Source organism: Salmo trutta, chromosome 20, assembly GCF_901001165.1.
Source record: "Salmo trutta chromosome 20, fSalTru1.1, whole genome shotgun sequence".
Classification (NCBI taxonomy): Eukaryota; Metazoa; Chordata; class Actinopteri; order Salmoniformes; family Salmonidae; genus Salmo; species Salmo trutta.
The window spans coordinates 20,887,396-20,907,282 of NC_042976.1; the positions used below are offsets into that span (position 1 = coordinate 20,887,396).

Consider the following 19,887-nt stretch of genomic DNA (forward strand, 5'->3'; position numbering starts at 1 on the left):
ACCATCCCCCAAACATTTTATTTATTATGTATTTATTTATCTTTGTACATTTGATTTATATCAGGCTAGAGGAATATTGGAATCCAAGGCAAACAATACATAACATTCTCTTGGATTGTGAGTCTTGCTGAGCTAAGAGAGAACTGCTGAGTTCAGACCACAATAAGCAGTCTGAATGTACAGGCATGAGTTTTGAGTGTTGTCTTGTGTTACTCAAGGGTTTTGCTCAATATAAAACTATGAAACATGACAGGTTTGAGCATACATCACAGAATGTTAGCATTTTTCAGTCCCCTCCCCCGGGGAGAGAGAGGGGGGTATAGAGACCAGTGACTTCCTGAACTTGGGTTATCAATAATTAACGTTCCACCAGCCTGGTTCCTCCGGGGGCTTATATTGCACTTCTGAGCTGCGGTGTCATTATACACAGAGAGAGAGCACTCGACCCAGCTGGGGGAAGGGAGACTGCTGAGGTAGTGAACTGGACACTAGAGGAGGTTGTGAGGTGCATCTCTCTCTCTCTCTCTCCTTTTCTCCCTCCCTCTCTCTCGGACAGGGGGAGGCAGGCTGGGCTGTCCAGTAAAGCTATCCCAGGGCTCATAAGGAAGGGAACGGAACAGAAGAGAAGAGAGGCTGCTGCTGTGTGCAGCTGCTCCCAACGCAGTCCCCTCTCTTCCTCTCTTTCTTTCCTACTCTCTCTTTCCACTCAAAACATGGATTCCAACAGTCCTAAGAAGATCCAGTTTTCTGTGCCTGTGTTTCAGAGTCAGCTGGACCCTCAGGCATCGGAGCATGTGAGTAAGAACATTCAGTTTCGACACGATATGGTGGTAATAAATGTTTTTACCATTATGACATGGTAATGTGAAGTTGATGGGATGGTGGGCTTGTTGAAGGAGTGGGGGCTGTGAAGAGCTAGCTCCTCTTGAGCCTGACTGGCAGAATAAGCTTTACTTTGATCATATTATGCCTGGTTGGAAAATATGTTTTATGACATGGATTTTCCCCTGCCCCCAACACTTTCTGGATTTATTTGTCACAATCTTAGTTGCCTAAATGTTAATACAACTTGTCAGTGCTTTGAGTAAATATTGATTGGGATTTTTTTTTTTTTAACTATTTGATTGTATCCTTATTTGTCATTATTGTGATTTTAGAAAGATAGCTTCATTCCAATTTTTGGCCAACCTCTCCCGCTCCCCACCTCCTCACCCACCCCTCTCCGAACCTACAGGACCAGTCAAAAGTTTGGACACACCTACTCATTCAAGGGTTTTTCTTTATTTGTACTATTTTCTACATTGTAGAATAATAGTGAAGACATCGAAACTATGAAATAACACATATGGAATCATGTAATAACCAAAAAAAGTGTTAAATAAATACACTTGTTTTAACACTTTTTCGGTTACTACATGATTCCATATGTGTTATTTCATAGTTTGATGTCTTCACTATTATTCTACAATGTACAAAATAGTAAAAATAAAGAAAAACCCTTGAACGAGTAGGGTGTGTACAAACCTTTGACTGGTATTGTAGGTCATTGATTGTATTGACACTAAACTCTGCTCTACCACTTTGTAAAACATGCACACACAGCAAGTCTGTATCATATGCTACTGGGTTACTGGTGCTTGTTGCCTGTCTCCAGTTATCTTCAGCGCCACACTTGAACACCTCTCTTTCCTGTACTGTCCCGTCCTGTCCTATCCCGCCATGTCCTGTCTCCACCTAACAGATCCGTAAGAGGAGACCTACACCAGCTACCCATGTCATCTATCTTCCACCAGACCTAACTGCAGCAGGTAAGACACTGCAACTGAGTGAGGAACAGGGTTGGGGTCAATTCATTCAATTCCGGAAATAAACTGAAATTCCAATTCCAATTGTAATTTCCCTCACTGAAAAGCAATGGAATTGGAATTTATTTTATTTCCTGTGTTGAAATGGAATGTTGAAGCCATTTGCCAAGCTTCACTCCGCATGACTCACAAACTGTCATGGAAGTTATGTGTCTTCATGTGACAATTGTTTTGTTTTTTGTTATGCTCCAGTAGAGGCTGGTTTGAGTTTAGAGGGGGTTTTGTTTATGTATGTATCCCAACTTACTCTAGTTTTACTGCTAAAGAGAAGAATTAAGACTTTTTGGCTCGATCTCATTATGTCAATAAAGTGTTTTCTTTCAGATCCGTCTGTTGATATTTAATGAAGAGCTGTGGCATATGAAGGAGTTTTGTTAATATGGGTTGAATGAGGACTCGAGACTATTCTTATGGGGTACACAAAATGGAGTGTTACTATAAGAGGTCTGGGGGGAGAAGGATGGATGGAGGTTGATAGGATGGATGGAGGTTGATAGAAGGATGGATGGAGGTTGATAGAATGGATAGATGGAGGGTGATAGAAGGATGGATGGAGGGTGATAGAATGGATGGATGGAGGGTGATAGAATGGATAGATGGAGGGTGATAGAATGGATAGATGGAGGGTGATAGAAGGATGGATGGTAGTGATAGAATGGATGGATGGAGGGTGATAGAATGGATGGATGGAGGGTGATAGAATGGATAGATGGAGGGTGATAGAAGGATGGATAGAGGGTAATAGAATGGATGGATGGAGGGTGATAGAAGGATGGATGGAGGGTGATAGAAGGATGGATGGAGGGTGATAGAATGGATAGATGGAGGGTGATTGAAGGATAGATGGAGGGTGATAGAAGGATGGATGGTAGTGATAGAATGGATAGATGGAGGGTGATAGAAGGATGGATGGAGGGTGATAGAATGGATAGATGGAGGGTGATAGAAGGATGGATGGAGGGTGATAGAAGGATGGATGGAGGGTGATAGAAGGATGGATGGAGAGTGATAGAATGGATAGATGGAGGGTGATAGAATGGATGGATGGAGGGTGATAGAATGGATGGATGGAGGGTGATAGAATGGATAGATGGAGGGTGATAGAATGGATGGATGGAGGGTGATAGAATGGATAGATGGAGGGTGATAGAAGGATGGATGGAGGGTGATAGAATGGATAGATGGAGGGTGATAGAAGGATGGATGGAGGGTGATAGAAGGATGGATGGTAGTGATAGAATGGATGGATGGAGGGTGATAGAATGGATAGATGGAGGGTGATAGAATGGATGGATGGAGGGTGATAGAAGGATGGATGGAGGGTGATAGAAGGATGGATGGAGGGTGATAGAATGGATAGATGGAGGGTGATAGAATGGATGGATGGAGGGTGATAGAAGGATGGATGGAGGGTGATTGAAGGATAGATGGAGGGTGATAGAATGGATAGATGGAGGGTGATAGAAGGATGGATGGAGGGTGATAGAAGGATGGATGGAGGGTGATTGAAGGATAGATGGAGGGTGATAGAATGGATAGATGGAGGGTGATAGAATGGATAGATGGAGGGTGATAGAAGGATGGATGGTAGTGATAGAATGGATGGATGGAGGGTGATAGAATGGATGGATGGAGGGTGATAGAAGGATGGATGGAGGGTGATAGAATGGATAGATGGAGGGTGATAGAAGGATGGATGGAGGGTGATAGAAGGATGGATGGAGGGTGATTGAAGGATAGATGGAGGGTGATAGAATGGATGGATGGAGGGTGATAGAAGGATGGATGGAGGGTGATAGAATGGATAGATGGAGGGTGATAGAAGGATGGATGGAGGGTGATAGAAGGATGGATGGAGGGTGATTGAAGGATAGATGGAGGGTGATAGAATGGATGGATGGAGGGTGATAGAAGGATGGATGGAGGGTGATAGAATGGATGGATGGAGGGTGATAGAATGGATAGATGGAGGGTGATAGAATGGATGGATGGAGGGTGATAGAAGGATGGATGGAGGGTGATAGAAGGATGGATGGAGGGTGATAGAATGGATAGATGGAGGGTGATAGAATGGATGGATGGAGGGTGATAGAAGGATGGATGGAGGGTGATAGAAGGATGGATGGAGGGTGATAGAAGGATGGATGGAGGGTGATAGAAGGATGGATGGAGGGTGATAGAAGGATGGATGGAGGTTGATAGGATGGATGGAGGGTGATAGAAGGATGGATGGAGGGTGATAGAAGGATGGATGGAGGGTGATAGAAGGATGGATGGAGGGTGATAGAAGGATGGATGGAGGGTGATAGAATGGATAGATGGAGGGTGATAGAATGGATGGATGGAGGGTGATAGAAGGATGGATGGAGGGTGATAGAATGGATAGATGGAGGGTGATGTCGGCCCTAGTGAATGGGAGTAACCAGAAGAGAGTAAAAAGAAAGGCAAGCCTGTGCACAGCAAGGTGCATGCTCTGTCTGTGTTGCGTCATCCTGAAACAGTGAGATTGGAATCTAACCTGGGGTGAGAGATCCAGAACATTGTGTGAGAGGGTCATGATGTGACATCAGCACAAATACCTTCCCTGTGACACAGCCACAGCTTACAGCTCAGACTCCAGCACAGCCTGCTGCTTAGCCACAGTCACAACTCATACACTGCAGCACAGTCACAGCAAAACAAGCTGCCTTGTCCACACTCTGGTCCTCCCCAATACTTTAGGAAAGGTCACCATAGAGTAAGACTGGGAGGACCTATGCCAAAAGCCCCCAGGCACAGCTGTGGATGACAGTGAGACAGTGAGAAGAAGCCATAAGGACCAAACTAGAGATGTGTCTGTAACATAGAGTACGGGAGCTGTCTGTAATAAAACACTGGTGTATGTTTTACACTTCAAAGCTGATAGAAAGCTGTGCGTGCCTGAACAGTATACAGGTTGTATCTATCCCATTGTACTGAGAAAGGGAAAGGGTTGGTATTGTTAATTGATGGAGGGTGTGCTGGCCCATATTTTTCTCATAGAGAGTTCCTGGCAGAGAGTAGGGGGTGTTCTTGCCTGCTTCCCAAATGGAACCCTATTCCCTATATCAGGAATATTCAACTCTTACCCTTCAAGGTCCGGCGCCTGCTGGTTTTCTGTTCTAAGTGATAATTTATTGCACCCACCTGGTGTCCCATCTAAATCCCTGATTAGAGGAGAACAATTTAAAATAGCAGTGGAACTGGCTTCGAGGTCCAGAGTTGAGTTTGAGGGCCCTATAGTGCACTACCTTTGACCCTATTGGCTCTGGTCAAAAGTAGTGCACTTCATAGGAAATAGAGTGCCATTTGGGCCACTCCTGTCTCAGTGACAAACCATCTAACACACATCTATTGGGTGGCAATTAAATAGTCTGACAGAAGCCAGGCTCGGGCCCTGCATCCAGGAGCCAGTTTAGAGGTGTTACATTGTCAGAATGGCATCGGTATGTGTGTGTGTGTTGCATCACAGACCCAGGTTGGCTTTTATCCATGGATTTCTTCCTCCTCAGTTCCAGGTCTGTGGTTTATGGCAAACTTAGGTAACTGGAAATGGTTGTGGACTACAGGAAAAAGAGGACCGAGCACACCCCCATTCTCATCAACAGGGCTGCAGCGGAGCAGGTTGAGAGCTTCAAGTTCCTTGGTGTCCACATCAACAACAAACTAATATGGTCCAAGCACACCAAGACAGTCGTGAAGAGGGCACGACAAAGCCTATTCCCCCTCAGGAAACTAAAAAGATTTGGCATGGGTCCTCAGATCCTCAAAAGGTCCTACAGCTGCACCATCGAGAGCATCGTGACTGGTTGCATCACTGCCTGGTATGGCAACTGCTCGGTTGCGACCGCAAGGCACTACAGAGTGTAGTGCGAGTGGCCCAGTACATCACTGGGGCCAACCATCCAGGACCTTTATATCAAGCAGTGTCAGAGGAAGGTCCTAAAATTTGTCAAAGACTCCAGCCACCCTAGTCATAGACTGTTCTCCCTGCTACCATACGGCAAGCGGTACCGGAGCGCCAAGTCTTGGTCCAAGAGGCTTCTAAACAGCTTCTACCCCCTAGTCATTAGTCAGAACACCTAATCAAATGGCTACCCAGACTATTTGCAATGCCCCCCCTTTTACACCGCTGCTACTCTCTGTTGTTATCATTTATGCATTGTAACTTGAATAACTCTACCTACATGTACATATTACCTCAACTAACCGGTGCCCCCGCACATTGACTCTGTAACGGTACCCCCTGTATATAGTCTCGCTATTGTTATTTTACTGCTGCTCTTTAATTACTTGTTACTTTTATTTCTTATTCATATTTTTTTTTAACTGCATTGTTGATTAAGGGCCTATAAGTAAGTATTTCACTGTAACACCTGTTATATTCGGCACATGTGACTAATACAATTTGATTTGATTTGAACTGCTGCCATGAGCCTGGTTCCATCCCTCCCTCCATCCCTCTTTCCACCCGCGTCTCCATGCGTGTAGTCAATGGCTTTATGGACAGTTTTCTCCAGCCTAGTTGTCTCGTCAAGCTCTTTGTTTAGTTGATCAATTGTTTATGCTATATGGCCTTTTACAATTACATTACCCTGTCTGTGTGTTGTGAATGGTGCTGGGTGGTGTACTGTAATGTAGTCTGGCTGTAGTTTGTCTGCTTGTGTCGAGTGAAACTTGTTTTGCTCAACTCTGTCTGTGTATGTGAGCTGCATACTGTAGGTAGTGTGCGTGGGACCCTTTTCACTATTCACACAGCCATTATTTCAGCTACAAACAGCTCCTTGTCTTGCTGATATTTCCCTGTGAATGTCATCTGAACTGTGTCTCTTGAAGAGAGGCCACTTCTGATACTGAACCTTACTGTAGTGTTGTGTGTTGTGTCCCTGGATTATTGTGTGTCCTGAATCAGAATTATATCCTTGAAAACCAGATGTGTTATCAAAATATTTGAGAAGCAGTGCCCTATGGCTTTAATTGAACACTCCCAAACAGATAGATCATTTGTGAAAACCATGGAGCTGGCCTCAGAGGACAACATACTGTACAATACAGGGCTTGTGTGTTGCCCCTTGCCATGCATTCAACAAATTAGTCATGTTAATGTGTTTCACATGTTGTGTTTCCATTCATGTACTCTTCTACTGTGTTGACCTTCAGAATAAAACATAGGCCTGTCTGTGATGCAGTCCAATTCATTTATAAACGTGGTCATGTGTGTTTCACATGTTTGTACTGTCATTGTGTTCTCCTCATCAAACAAAGGCTAGAAGGTTTTATCAATGGCCCAGTGCTGTTCATTCAACAAAATGGTCAGCTAGTTATTGATTTGAAGCTCCAGCTGTCATGTTCATGGCGATAAAACCCATCATCAGAACTGCCTCAATGACACCCTATGAATCACCCTCTGCTTGCTGGAGATCTCCATTTCAATTCAGAGGAATGTCAATGGAGGTGGAGTGGAATAAAGTGGACGAGTCACCAGTCAGCCATTAGAGCCTGAGGTCAGCAGTGATCTGGACACTGAACCGTAAACTCTCAGCCTCATGGTGACCATCTTATCTCTCTCCATCTCTCCCAGGGTCTTAGTCTATAATCAACCACGTCACATGTCACACGCTGTGTGTGTGTGTGGGTGGATGGGTGTGTGGGTGGGTGGGTGGGTCGGTGGGTGGGTGGGTGGGTGGGTGGGTGCAGAGCCTCAACACACAGATAGGCTGGAGTCAGCACATCACTAACTGTCTGCTTTTCTCTCCCACAGATGACAAGCATCAAGGAGAGGTAGGTTACACACACTGTCACTCATACCCGGCTGCTCTGTTTCAAATTCATGTCATGTCACAATTATCATTTCCCATAAAATCAACTTTTATTTAAATGTTGCATGCTTGGATATGGACAGAATAGCCAGATTGCAAAAACCTCATCCCTAGCTGTTGCTTCTACACCTGCATTGCTTGCTGTTTGGGGTTTTAGGCTGGGTTTCTGTACAACACTTTGAGATATCAGCTGATGTAAGAAGGGCTTTATAAATACATTTGATTTGATTTGGTTCAGGAGGCATTTCTGATGCAGTTGTCATTGATTCCTGAAATAGCATCAGTGAAATGGGATCTCTGGTTCTGCCTTGTTGGTTCTCATGCTGTTCTTTTCCACCCGCACCATTCCTCCTCTACACCTCCTCCCTCCATCCCTCCATCCCTCCACACCACCAGATCCAGAGTGCAGAGTCGTCTCCTGCTCAGAGGAAACACAGCGTCTACTCTCCACCCACTATGAAAGGTACAGTACAGAACCTTGTTCACACAAACTGCCATAACATGATGAGATGGAAGCGCCATTAGTTCATACTCTCCCTTTTATTCTGGTGAGTGTAGGAAACACTGATGAAACGTCAGTAGTCAGCATTATACCTCCACAGAGACCACTGAAGTGTGTGACAGAGCTAGTCAGGTGCTGACGTAGACAGGAGGTAGCACTGTAAATCTACATTAGATATTGATTGACTGACCAGGGAAGCTACACAATCCTACTTTAGCTGCAGTGATAGACAGGGGAAAGAGAGAGCTACACCATCCTACTGCATGTCTCTCAAATAGATAGTTGTTATTCGGACAATATGGACAGAGGATCACAACTAATTTCAGCACAGCAGCCTGTTTATGGTCCAATAAATATTTTCTTCACAAACCTGGGTTGTTAATTAGTGTGTGGATTAGAAAATATCCAACATGGCCAAACACCCCAGGCTGGATGGCCTTGAATTCAGTTGCATGCTGAATATGGTCCAGTAAAATAATCGGTCCAGTTTTGTACATGACTGGAAGGCATAGGGCTACAGATTATACTGGTAATTAATGCAATTACGGAAACACAAAAACAACATTCTGTGTTCCCAGAAAAAATCTGAAAGGAAATAGAAAACACACATTTCTCAGTCAGGAGAGCAAAGGTTAAGATCAGAGTAGGAGACCAATTTCCGTACAAATTAAGTACACCATTATAATTGTGATCATTGGACCTCTATTATCTACTGTGTGTGTCCTCCACAGGCAGAGAGCCCACAGACTGCTGTAGAGGCCACGGTGAGGACAGAGACAGCCTGCGTCCTACCAGACTGCCCCAGTCCCACACAGACACACTGGCCCTAGCAGATGAGCTATCAGGGGATCTGACACGACTGGCAGACACACCAAGGCGCAAAGACACCCCCTACCAACACCAGCCTCCCTTTACTCCAGGTAAGGCCATCCTAACTCCACACATATGGAGTGAGATAGCTGCCAAAAGGTTGAACGTATGTATCGTTTTGATCGTAAGAAAAGCCATACGTAAATTGTTAGGATCGTAAGAAAAGCCATGTGTGAAAACATAAGGTAAATGTTAAATTAGTACGTACGTACTACGTTGCGACTCTGAATGAACATTCACACGTTCGATTCTTACTTTACGTCACCATTTACTTGCTTACAGATCTTTTTTTATATGTACAAACTTTTGTCAGTAGACAAACAGTAGCTAGTTGAAGTTAACCAGTCAATCAAGCAACTCTAGCTCAGACGTTAGAGTTGCTTTGCAGCTTCCGGTTTCATTTTCAAAATAAAAGTCTAGTGTTGCATCCTAAGATGCTGGGTTCTTTTACTGAAGACTCCAAAGCATGATTATAACAAACGGAACAGATTTATTTCATTGTTCTCCTTAACACATTCCGGTCTACTACTCTGTATAGTGTCTTCAGCCCAACTCCCCAATACATCATTGAACTTTAACAATCTTTGCATCTCGTAATCTAATTAGTTCAATGCAAGAACGGAAACCCCATTGTCATTTGTTAATTTAAATAACTCAACCTCTGCATACAAATCCCATTGGCTATGTGCAACCATTTTAAATCTAAACTCATTAACACATTTCTCAATACACCACATCTAGAGCTTGTTTTAGAACTGTATTCAATAACGATATTGTACCAGTAGATGGCAGAGTATAGGCTTGGGCCTTCAGCAAATTACTTGTGTGAGAATGATAAAGACACAGAAGAGACTTGTCTAGAATAACCTCCTGAGCTGCAAAATAGAAAGTATTTTTTGATTTATGCTAGGCCTATTCCGCTATCTACAGTAGAAGTCGGAAGTTTACATACAGTTAGGTTGGAGTGATTAAAACTTGTTTTTCAACAACTCCACAAATGTCTTGTTAACAAACTATAGTTTTGGCAAGTTGTTTAGGACATCTACTTTGTGCATGACACAAGTAATTTTTCCAACAATTGTTTACAGACAGAATATTTCACTTATAATTCACTGTATCACAATTCCAATGGGTCAGAGGTTTACATACAGTAAGTTGACAGTGCCTTTGGACAGCTTGGAAAATTCCAGAAAATGTCATGGCATTAGAAGCTTCTGATAGGCTAATTGACATCATTTGAGTCAATTGGAGGTGTACCTGTAGATGTATTTCAAGGCCTACCTTCAAACTCAGTGCCTCTTTGCTTGACATCATGGGAAAATCAAAAGAAATCAGCCAAGACCTCAGAAAAACAATTGTAGACCTCCACAAGTCTGGTTCATCCTTGGGAGCAATTTCCAAATGCCTAAAGGTACCACATTTATCTGTACAAACAATAGTACGCAAGTATAAACCCCAATGGACCACGCAGCCTTCATACCGCTCAGGAAGGAGACGCGTTCTGTCTCCTAGAGATGAACGTATTTTTGTGCGAAAAGTGCAAATCAATCCCAGAACAACAGCAAAGGACCTTATGAAGATGCTGGAGGAAACAGGTACAAAAGTATCTATATCCACAGTAAAACGAGTCCTATATCGACATAACCTGAAAGGCCGCTCATCAAGGAAGAAGCCACTGCTCCAAAACCGCCATAAAAAATCCAGACTACGGTTTGCAACTGCACATGGTGACAAAGATCGTACTTTTTGGAGAAATGTCCTCTGGTCTGATGAAACAAAAATAGAACTGTTTGGCCATAATGACCATCGTTATGTTTGGAGGACAAAGAGGGATGCTTGCAAGCCGAAGAACAGCATCCCAACCGTGAAGAACGGGGGTGGCAGCATCATGTTGTGGGGGTGCTTTGCTGCAGGAGGGACTGGTGCATTTCACAAAATAGATGGCATCATGAGGCAGGAAAATTATGTGGATATATTGAAGCAACATCTCAAGACATCAGTCAGGAAGTTAAAGCTTGGTCGCAAATGGGTCTTCCAAATGGACAATGACCCCAAGCATACTTCCAAAGTTGTGGCAAAATGGCTTAAGGACAACAAAGTCAAGGTATTGGAGTGGCCATCACAAAGCCCTGACCTCAATCCTATAGAAAATTTGTGGGCAGAACTGAAAAAGCGTGTGCGAGCAAGGAGGCGTACAAACCTGATTTAGTTACAGCTCTGTCAGGAGGAATGGGCCAAAATTCACCCAACTTATTGTGGGAAGCTTGTGGAACGCTACCCGAAACGTTTGACCCAAGTTAAACAATTTAAAGGCAATGCTACCAAATACTAATTGAGTGTATGTAAACTTCTGACCCACTGGTAATGTGATGAAAGAAATAAAAGCTGAAATAAATCATTCTCTCTAATATTATTCTGACATTTCACATTCTTAAAATAAAGTGGTGATCCTAACTGACCTAAGGACAGGGAATTTTTACTAGGATTAAATGTCAGGAATTGTGAAAAACTGAGTTTAAATGTATTTGGCTAAGGTTTATGTAAACTTCCAACTTCAACTGTATATAGTAGATGTCCTAGCCTACTTCTTTCAAGTAATACATTCACTGCAGTATTAGCCTTATATTTAGCTAATTAATGATGGGTTATGCATACTAAGCTTATATCTTTACTGTAAATATGCCATGCCATGTTATTTAATGGCCATATAATTGCATAATATATTTTTATAGCTGCATGGGGCTACTGTAGTGATCATGTAACCTAATGAATCTCACTTTTTCCAGTATTTGTGAGCACGGACTGTAGGTCTTATATTAGGCATGTTTCCTGTTGTATTAGTGAATTCCACTCTGTATGTAGGCTTGTTAAACCCATTTACATTACACAACCCCATCACGCAGAGGCTATATCCCTATCAATAAATGAGACAAAACCAAATATTGATTAAGTCTAGGCTATAACCTGTCCTGATCGAAATAGCCAAGGGGTCCCAAATGGTCAAGACTATCTATAGCCTATTCTTATTGCCGGATCTGTTTTCCGTATCAGCCACTGCAGGTGCTTCTTCAACTATTTTGTTTACATTTTATTTAGAGGCTATATTTCTAGGCCTGTGAGCTAAGGTCTCCTTTTAAGGGGAGCACTGTAATAAAAACAGTTATAAAACACAAATAGAGTTCTAAAATTGTTCAGCAAGACACTAGTACCCAAAATGATAGCCTAAAATGCCTACAAGATGAAGGTCCATTTTTTATTTGGATAGGTCTAAATTAAACATTGAATTATTAAAGTGATAGGCTAAAGAACTTAGATAATTTTGAATACACACATGGATTTCCATAAACAATGGATAAGAGTGTTCTATTCTCTTTGATTTAGTTCCTATTGCAACTCAGACAAATGACTGAATGGATGTCACATTGACTAAATTGAATGAAGGATGAATTAAATGTTCAAATATGTTGGAATGATGAGTTACACGCATCATGCATGCTCTGCACTTTATTTGGCTAGTAGGTAAATAGGCCTACATTAAGGTATAATGACTATGGCTGAATCCCTCCAGAAGGGAATCTTCTGAGGCTGAGCGGTGCTTTTCTGAAGGCGCATGGTGCTGTGGTGCTGCATGGAGATCACAAGCTCTTCAACTGGGCAACAGTGTCGCGATGGAGGGAATAGCCTATACGAAGACTGCCTAAGACCACTGCAACAGAGTTATTGTAAAGTGTGGGAATAAGCTTATGCCAGACTTAGCCTACGTTTAACCTCTCCCTTGTTCATTTTAAAGTCCATATGTTCATATAACCCAATTCATATAAATCATGTCAAATTATTTTAAATTCATATTGAGTGCTGAAATAAATATCAAAACATTCTATAAAAAACTATTTTTAGTAGCAGTGGTCATACATAATTCATAGATTCACCAAACATCTGTTATTATTCTATGTTTCATTGTTCCTGGTAGATACTACTGGTTATGATTCATTGTTCCTGGTAGATACTACTGGTTATGATTCATTATTCCTGGTAGATACTACTAGTTATGATTCATTGTTCCTGGTACATACTACTGGTTATGATTCATTATTCCTGGTAGATACTACTGGTTATGTTTCATTATTCCTGGTAGATACTACTGGTTATGATTCATTATTCCTGGTAGATACTACTGGTTATGATTCATTGTTCCTGGTAGATACTACTGGTTATGTTTCATTATTCCTGGTAGATACTACTGGTTATGATTCATTATTCCTGGTAGATACTACTGGTTATGTTTCATTATTCCTGGTAGATACTACTGGTTATGATTCATTATTCCTGGTAGATACTACTGGTTATGTTTCATTGTTCCTGGTAGATACTACTGGTTATGATTCATTGGTCCTGGTAGATACTACTGGTTATGATTCATTATTCCTGGTAGATACTACTGGTTATGATTCATTATTCCTGGTAGATACTACTGGTTATGATTCATTATTCCTGGTAGATACTACTGGTTATGATTCATTATTCCTGGTAGATACTACTGGTTATGTTTCATTATTCCTGGTAGATACTACTGGTTATAATTCATTATTCCTGGTAGATATGACTGGTTATGTTTCATTATTCCTGGTAGATACTACTGGTTATGATTCATTATTCCTGGTAGATCCTACTGGTTATGTTTCATTATACGGGGCGGCAGGTAGCCTAGTGGTTAGAGAGTTGGACTAGTAACTGAAAGGTTGCAAAATCAAATCCCCAAGCTGACAAGGTACAAATCTGTCATTCTGCCCCTGAACAAGGCAGTTAACCCACTGTTCCTGGGCCGTCATTGAAAATAAGAATTTGTTCTTACCTGACTTGCCTAGTAAAATAAAAATCCTGGTAGATACTACTGGTTATGATTGCAGACATGGGATGGTGCAATATTGAATTAGTCATATTTTGATAAGGTGCATGCATGGTGATGTCCACGTCACCCAGAGATAAGAGATATAGAGATACTGTAGAGATACAGGTAGCAGACTGGAACTTCACTGTTGTAGGCATAACATAATACAGATGGTGCTATCTAGACTTGCGCTGGCAAACAAATCCATTACATTAGCTACCTAAATGCAAAGTAAACTCAACTGAGGAGTAATAGAGAATGGAGACTTTTAACTTGGAAACTTGCAGGATACCTCTTTTCAGTTTCCCGTACTTACGTTTTTTTATATACCGTGTTATGCTTGTGTGCGTAGCACTCCTTACAGGGCGTTTGGTGTATATATTTTTTGTTGGTGAGATGAAACTGCCAAAACTTTGAAAGGTATAAATTGTACATCAGAATTGCAACACAATATTTGTTCAAGCCTAACATGTTAGTTCATAATCGTAACATGGTCTTTGTATGTTCACAGATGTAATTTTACATTTACGTTTCATGTTTCACTCATGGCTTTTCTTTTCCTAACAATTACATATGGATTTTCTTACGATCCTAGCGATAGGTACGTTCAAACTATCGGCAGGTATCTCGCTCCATACACACCATACAGCCCATCAACACACCGGGCCTGATGTGGAAGTCTACTGTACTCTAATAGGCTGGAACCAAATCTCTATCGGCACGCCTTACCTACGAATTTCTCAGGAGGCTATTTGGTATTCAGACTTACCTTATTTAGTCGCGTAACACGCTCTGCAGGTGTGTCTAATTTGCGCACTCTTGAATAAATGTCATTCAACCGTTGAAAACTCTCCCACTTGCTTGCCAACAGTTTCCCCTGGAGGTTTTAGTCAATTGGGTTTTCACTACATTTATCTTTAACCATCCCTTTAAATACGTTACACCTTTAATTAGAATTTTGTCGACAGACTCAATAGAATAAATCCATCGAGAGGTTCAGATTATAGGGATCAATGAAAGAAGGCCATCTATGCATATTCGTCTCCATTTCAGCACCAACTGGAAGAATACAAATACTTTGATTTTATAAATTATTTATGCACATTTTAGGGTTAGGAAAGTTTGTATGAATAAAAAAAACGGTTTGGAGAGTCCTTATGCACGAAATACTTTATATTGATGAATACAAAATACAGAGGTTTGATTAATCCTGAAAGCTGTCATATTCAAATTCAATACATGAAATATTGGAATGTCGAACAATAATCCTCTACCCTAATTCTCACTATCATGGAATTGTATGACAACGGTCCAGTTGTCGTGAACCGTGCGCCATGATCCACTAACGCTAGCGACCTTTAGGAACAATTTACAAGGATGTGACAGCGGGGGAAAAAGGTCAACGTATGGAATGATGCAAAAATGAATGTATGTGGGTATTACCGACGGTGGCGCCCGATAGTGTCTAACATGTAACATGATACATTTATCAACACATTATAAAGCAGTGCAGGCGAGCAAGACGGTGGACAGTGCAGATGCGTTCGTTTTTGGTAGCTGAAGGAATTATTGGATTTCCTCACCCAAATAGGACCATGTGGTCATTTCTAAGGTCATAAAACCCTGTATCAATATGGTGTAGTTTGTTTACCAAAGTAATTGATTACTTTCTGCAAGTTATTCACCTCAAACTATTCAATTAGCGACAACACTAGATAGCCAGATCAGCTAGCTAGCTCAAAAACGAGATTGTCTACATGAAAACTTCCAGAACCAAAATAAAATAAATTGATCAATCATCAGATGGACAATTAACCGCAAAAGATGGTATGGTTTTGGGTACTCCTCTTCGGAATGTAACTGTGGGGGGAAATACTGCCGTGGGTGATGAAAATGTGGTGAGCACGGACAACAATGCTGACAACTTGCACCCCTCCAGTCCCCAGCTCAGGCTTTACTTTACGACCACTACACTCCAGTCAAGCCCCAGGGGAAAAAGATGGGAGGGCAAGAGGGTGTCACCTCTTGAGATGCAAAACAATATTGTGATGCTTTTGACAGCAAAGATAGATGAAAGGGCAAATGGCTTGGAGGACACGGCTAAGGAAAATAGGATGAAAATTGAGGCCATACAAAAAAATCTGTTGACTTTATCTATGGAGAAGTGAAAACTAACAGATCCAGCATTGTTAATCCTGAGTTTAATAATCTATGTCTTGGTCTTGGATTATTCGATATTTGGAGATGTAAATATCCAGATAAAAAGGACTTCACTTGGAGTAACAAGGACATGTCAAGAATGAGTCAGGGTATCAATTGATCCATAAATTGTTACTGATCATAAAGATATATTCTTATCTTTAAATATGAATGGCTCTGATGTTAATAAACCAGTCAGAGTTATAGGAAACTCAATAGTAGACTGTTGGAAGATGATCATTTCAAGATGGATGCCAAAGATATTATACAAGACAATTGGAAGAAAGCCCAACTATTTAAGACTTATTGGGAATTAATGAAGTATGAAATACGACAAACAGCCATGAAGAGAGGTAAAGAAATGTCTGAACTTAAAAGATTGAGGGAAGAGAAACTTGTTATCCAGAATTCATGAGAACACACAATGTTACATTCACTCCTGAGGAGTATCAAATAGTTGTTAGAGCTGTCCCTAAAGGTGCTATTCTTCTTTTAGGAGAAAATAACAATACTCCAAGTGCAACTGTTGAGGATTTTGTAGCCTCAATACAGTTAGAAGGAATTGACATTTTAAACTATAAATGTAATAATGTGTATATAAAAAAACAATGTCAAGATGTTGCTATTCCCTCTGCTATAATATACTAGAATGCAGTCCTAGGACAAGTGAACTGGAACAAAGTCTTGTTGTTGTCTGGCAAATATTTTATATCTAATGAGGTGAAATACCATATAAACTCAATAATAGAATCTACCCTGTAAAGACCTTTATTATACACAGATTCAAAATAGCTATTGATAACAAATGTGTATTTTGTGGTTGTGACCCAGAGTCTTGACCATTTATTTTGGGACTGTTCTTATGTCAGATGATTTTGGAGTGAGTTCATGTTCATTTGAAATACTCTGATATTATGTTTTATTTTGATCCAAATGATATGGACCCTGATTTTAACTTTCATTGTTCATTTGATTATTTTTCATGGCATATTCTTTATCCATAAATGAAATGGGCGTAGTACAAACTGCTCTTCACATTGTTTAAGATAGAATTGAAATATTATTTTGAAATGATCAGTCAGTGTAAAAACAAAAAAGCAATACGTACCATAAAACTTTTTGGCTAATTGAAAATGTATCTCGATATGTAATACCCAACTGTTAGGTTTATGTACTCTTGTTTGTATAATTCTGTTTTGGTATTTGTTTTGTTCATAATAATAATATATATTTTAAAATGATAAAAAATATAATGAATAAAGCAGTGCATGTAGAAAGGTGTTCTCTATAGAAAAAAGAAAGTAGATGCTTTTCCACTTGGAACCAGTAGGTTCACTCGACCATATTCATTGTTTCTTCATGCTTAAAGGTGGTGGAATTAATTAGCGAATTAAGTCAAGGACAGAATATGGCATATCTGTAGAGCAGAGTTGGCTGGTGGGATGAGCTATAGGAGGACGGTCTTATTGTAATGGCTCGAATGACAAATGGAATGGAGTCAAACATGTCATACCTTCCCCTTTATTCAATTCCAGAAATTACAATGATCCCGTCCTCCTATAGCTCCACCCACCAGCCTCCACTGCTGTAGACACCTCCACCTTCATTTATTCAAGCTCCACCTCAGACGAATAGTGGGTGAATCTCATGCTATTCTCATGCTTAAGTTCAGGGTTAGAATACACAGAGAGAGAAAAGCCCTAAAAAAGGAATAACGTTCCATTTACAGTGTGGTTAACTGGAGTTGGAATCTGGGCCTATGTGCTGCCTTGTCACCTCAACACCTCAACGATCTAGGACCAGGCCAGTCCTCTAGTCAAGTAGGCCAGGAAAAGCCAATGTTGTTTTATTTGTAGAATGCTTAGTAACAGATGTAGCTCAACACTGTTGTTTAGGAGGTGAGGGTGAACAAATTCACATAGTCAAGTCTAGTGAGTCACACACTATGTACTGTATTTTCGGGGGGGGGGGGGGTAAACTAATCACCGCTTGCGTTGAAAAATGTAACGCTCCCTATACTTTCAATGCTTTTTTCCACAAAAAAATAGGTGGGTAAACCACTACACCACTGATGTAGATTGTAGTCAGCGGATATGAGTCAGAAAGAATATTGAGTCATAAGAGTGGTCATCACTGAGTGTTTATCAAGAGAGTGAAAAAAGCTTTTTGAAACATGAGCTGTTGATTGTAACTGCAAGGAGCACTCTGGTAACCTTAACTAACAGATGGTCTGGTCACAGGACAGATGACAGTTACCCCTATGCTGACACAAACAGCATCATGCTTACACACAACAACACAGCATCATCCTCTGAAACACTTACTACAGTCCCAACACTGATGGACATATAGTTTCATCCTTTGACAGCAAGGGGACTACACAGACAGCAATTATTGTAGTTTAGGCTTGTAGATCATGACACAGTGTTTGTCAGTGTGAGAGCTAGTAGCTGTTAGAACATACTGAACATACTTATTGATCTCTCCGATGTGACTGCAGTCACAGTCTGCCACATCACCCATGACTATCCAGCACTCTGTCTGTCCAATCCCCAGGGGTCAAGCTGCTCAAGACCACATCAAAAGTATCCTTCCCTGAGGAGGAGGAAGAGAAAGAGGAGGAAGAGAAAGAGGAGGAGGAAGACAAGCAGAAGAACTAGGATCCAAAGTGAAGAGGAACACAAACTGTAGATCCATGTTTCTGATGGTTAAAAGTTCAAACACATGACTGGGTTAAGAACTGTTGGTTAGAAATGGATCTAAACTTGATCAGGTTATCATTTCTAACCTGATAATCCATTTTATTCAGCCTTGTATTGTTGAGGTCAAGAAAGGACAATTTAATTAAGTTCTCTGTATCTCAAACTCTTCTTTTTAAGTCTTGGTTATGTATGGTTGATTATTGTTATATATTGTAATAAGAGAGTATGTGGGGAATATCAACAGCAATTCTGACTGATAAGCAGTTAATGTTCACTGGAAATATACAGATTTTAGTTTTCATTTTCTCATAAAAGAAAATAACATCTACTTCTATTTTTGGCATCTCACATTGTCATCTCATAATGTAAAAACACTTGCTGATATTTCACATATATTTTTGTAGTATTTTATACTGAAACTGGGCTTTTGTGCATACAGTATAGCAGACTTGTGTACTACAGTACTCTGAGGTATGAACAAAGATGTCCTGCAAACAAGGGTCTTCTCTGGAGTTCTGGAGTGTCTTAAGTCCTAATAAAGTTACTCATTTTATGAACACTTGGCAAAACCTGTATGTTTTTTCAACATTCATTATTGTACAAAAATGACAAATGTCATTTCTAAAGTCTCATCAACACGTAAAACAACATCTATTGCCAAACCCTCTCTTCTGAATGGCAGGCATCATTATTTTAGTAGGCTAACTGTTATCTCAGCAAATTAATTATGGGAAGATTTCATAACACAAAATAAAAATATGTACCCATATATGTAGTCAGTGTATTTCTTGTATCAATTAAGGGAGTGTAACTGTATGTAAACAGCATTACAAGGGGAAAGGTATGCAACAGCACCCCCAAGTGGGTAATATTAAGTTACATTAGAGGCCAACGTTCCAATATTACCTCTAGAGCAGGCCTGGGCAATTATTTTTTATGGAGGGCCACATTATAATATATTTTTGCCATCGCGGGCCAGAATCATATTACAGGATTATACATCATGTGTATGACTGTGTTGACA

At 40.8% G+C, this 19,887-nt stretch overlaps 1 protein-coding gene across 1 annotated transcript; it reads left to right on the plus strand.

Annotated features, from left to right (window-relative positions):
* The first annotated feature begins 427 nt into the window (after positions 1 to 427).
* On the plus strand, positions 428 to 19,632 carry LOC115155664 (protein phosphatase 1 regulatory subunit 1A). The gene is made up of 6 exons (XM_029702519.1): positions 428 to 794; positions 1,742 to 1,808; positions 7,645 to 7,664; positions 8,099 to 8,165; positions 8,936 to 9,124; positions 18,718 to 19,632. Exons 1-6 carry the CDS (start codon positions 714 to 716, stop codon positions 18,819 to 18,821), a joined length of 528 nt encoding a protein of 175 aa, XP_029558379.1. The 5' UTR covers positions 428 to 713; the 3' UTR covers positions 18,822 to 19,632.
* The last annotated feature ends 255 nt before the right edge of the window (positions 19,633 to 19,887 follow it).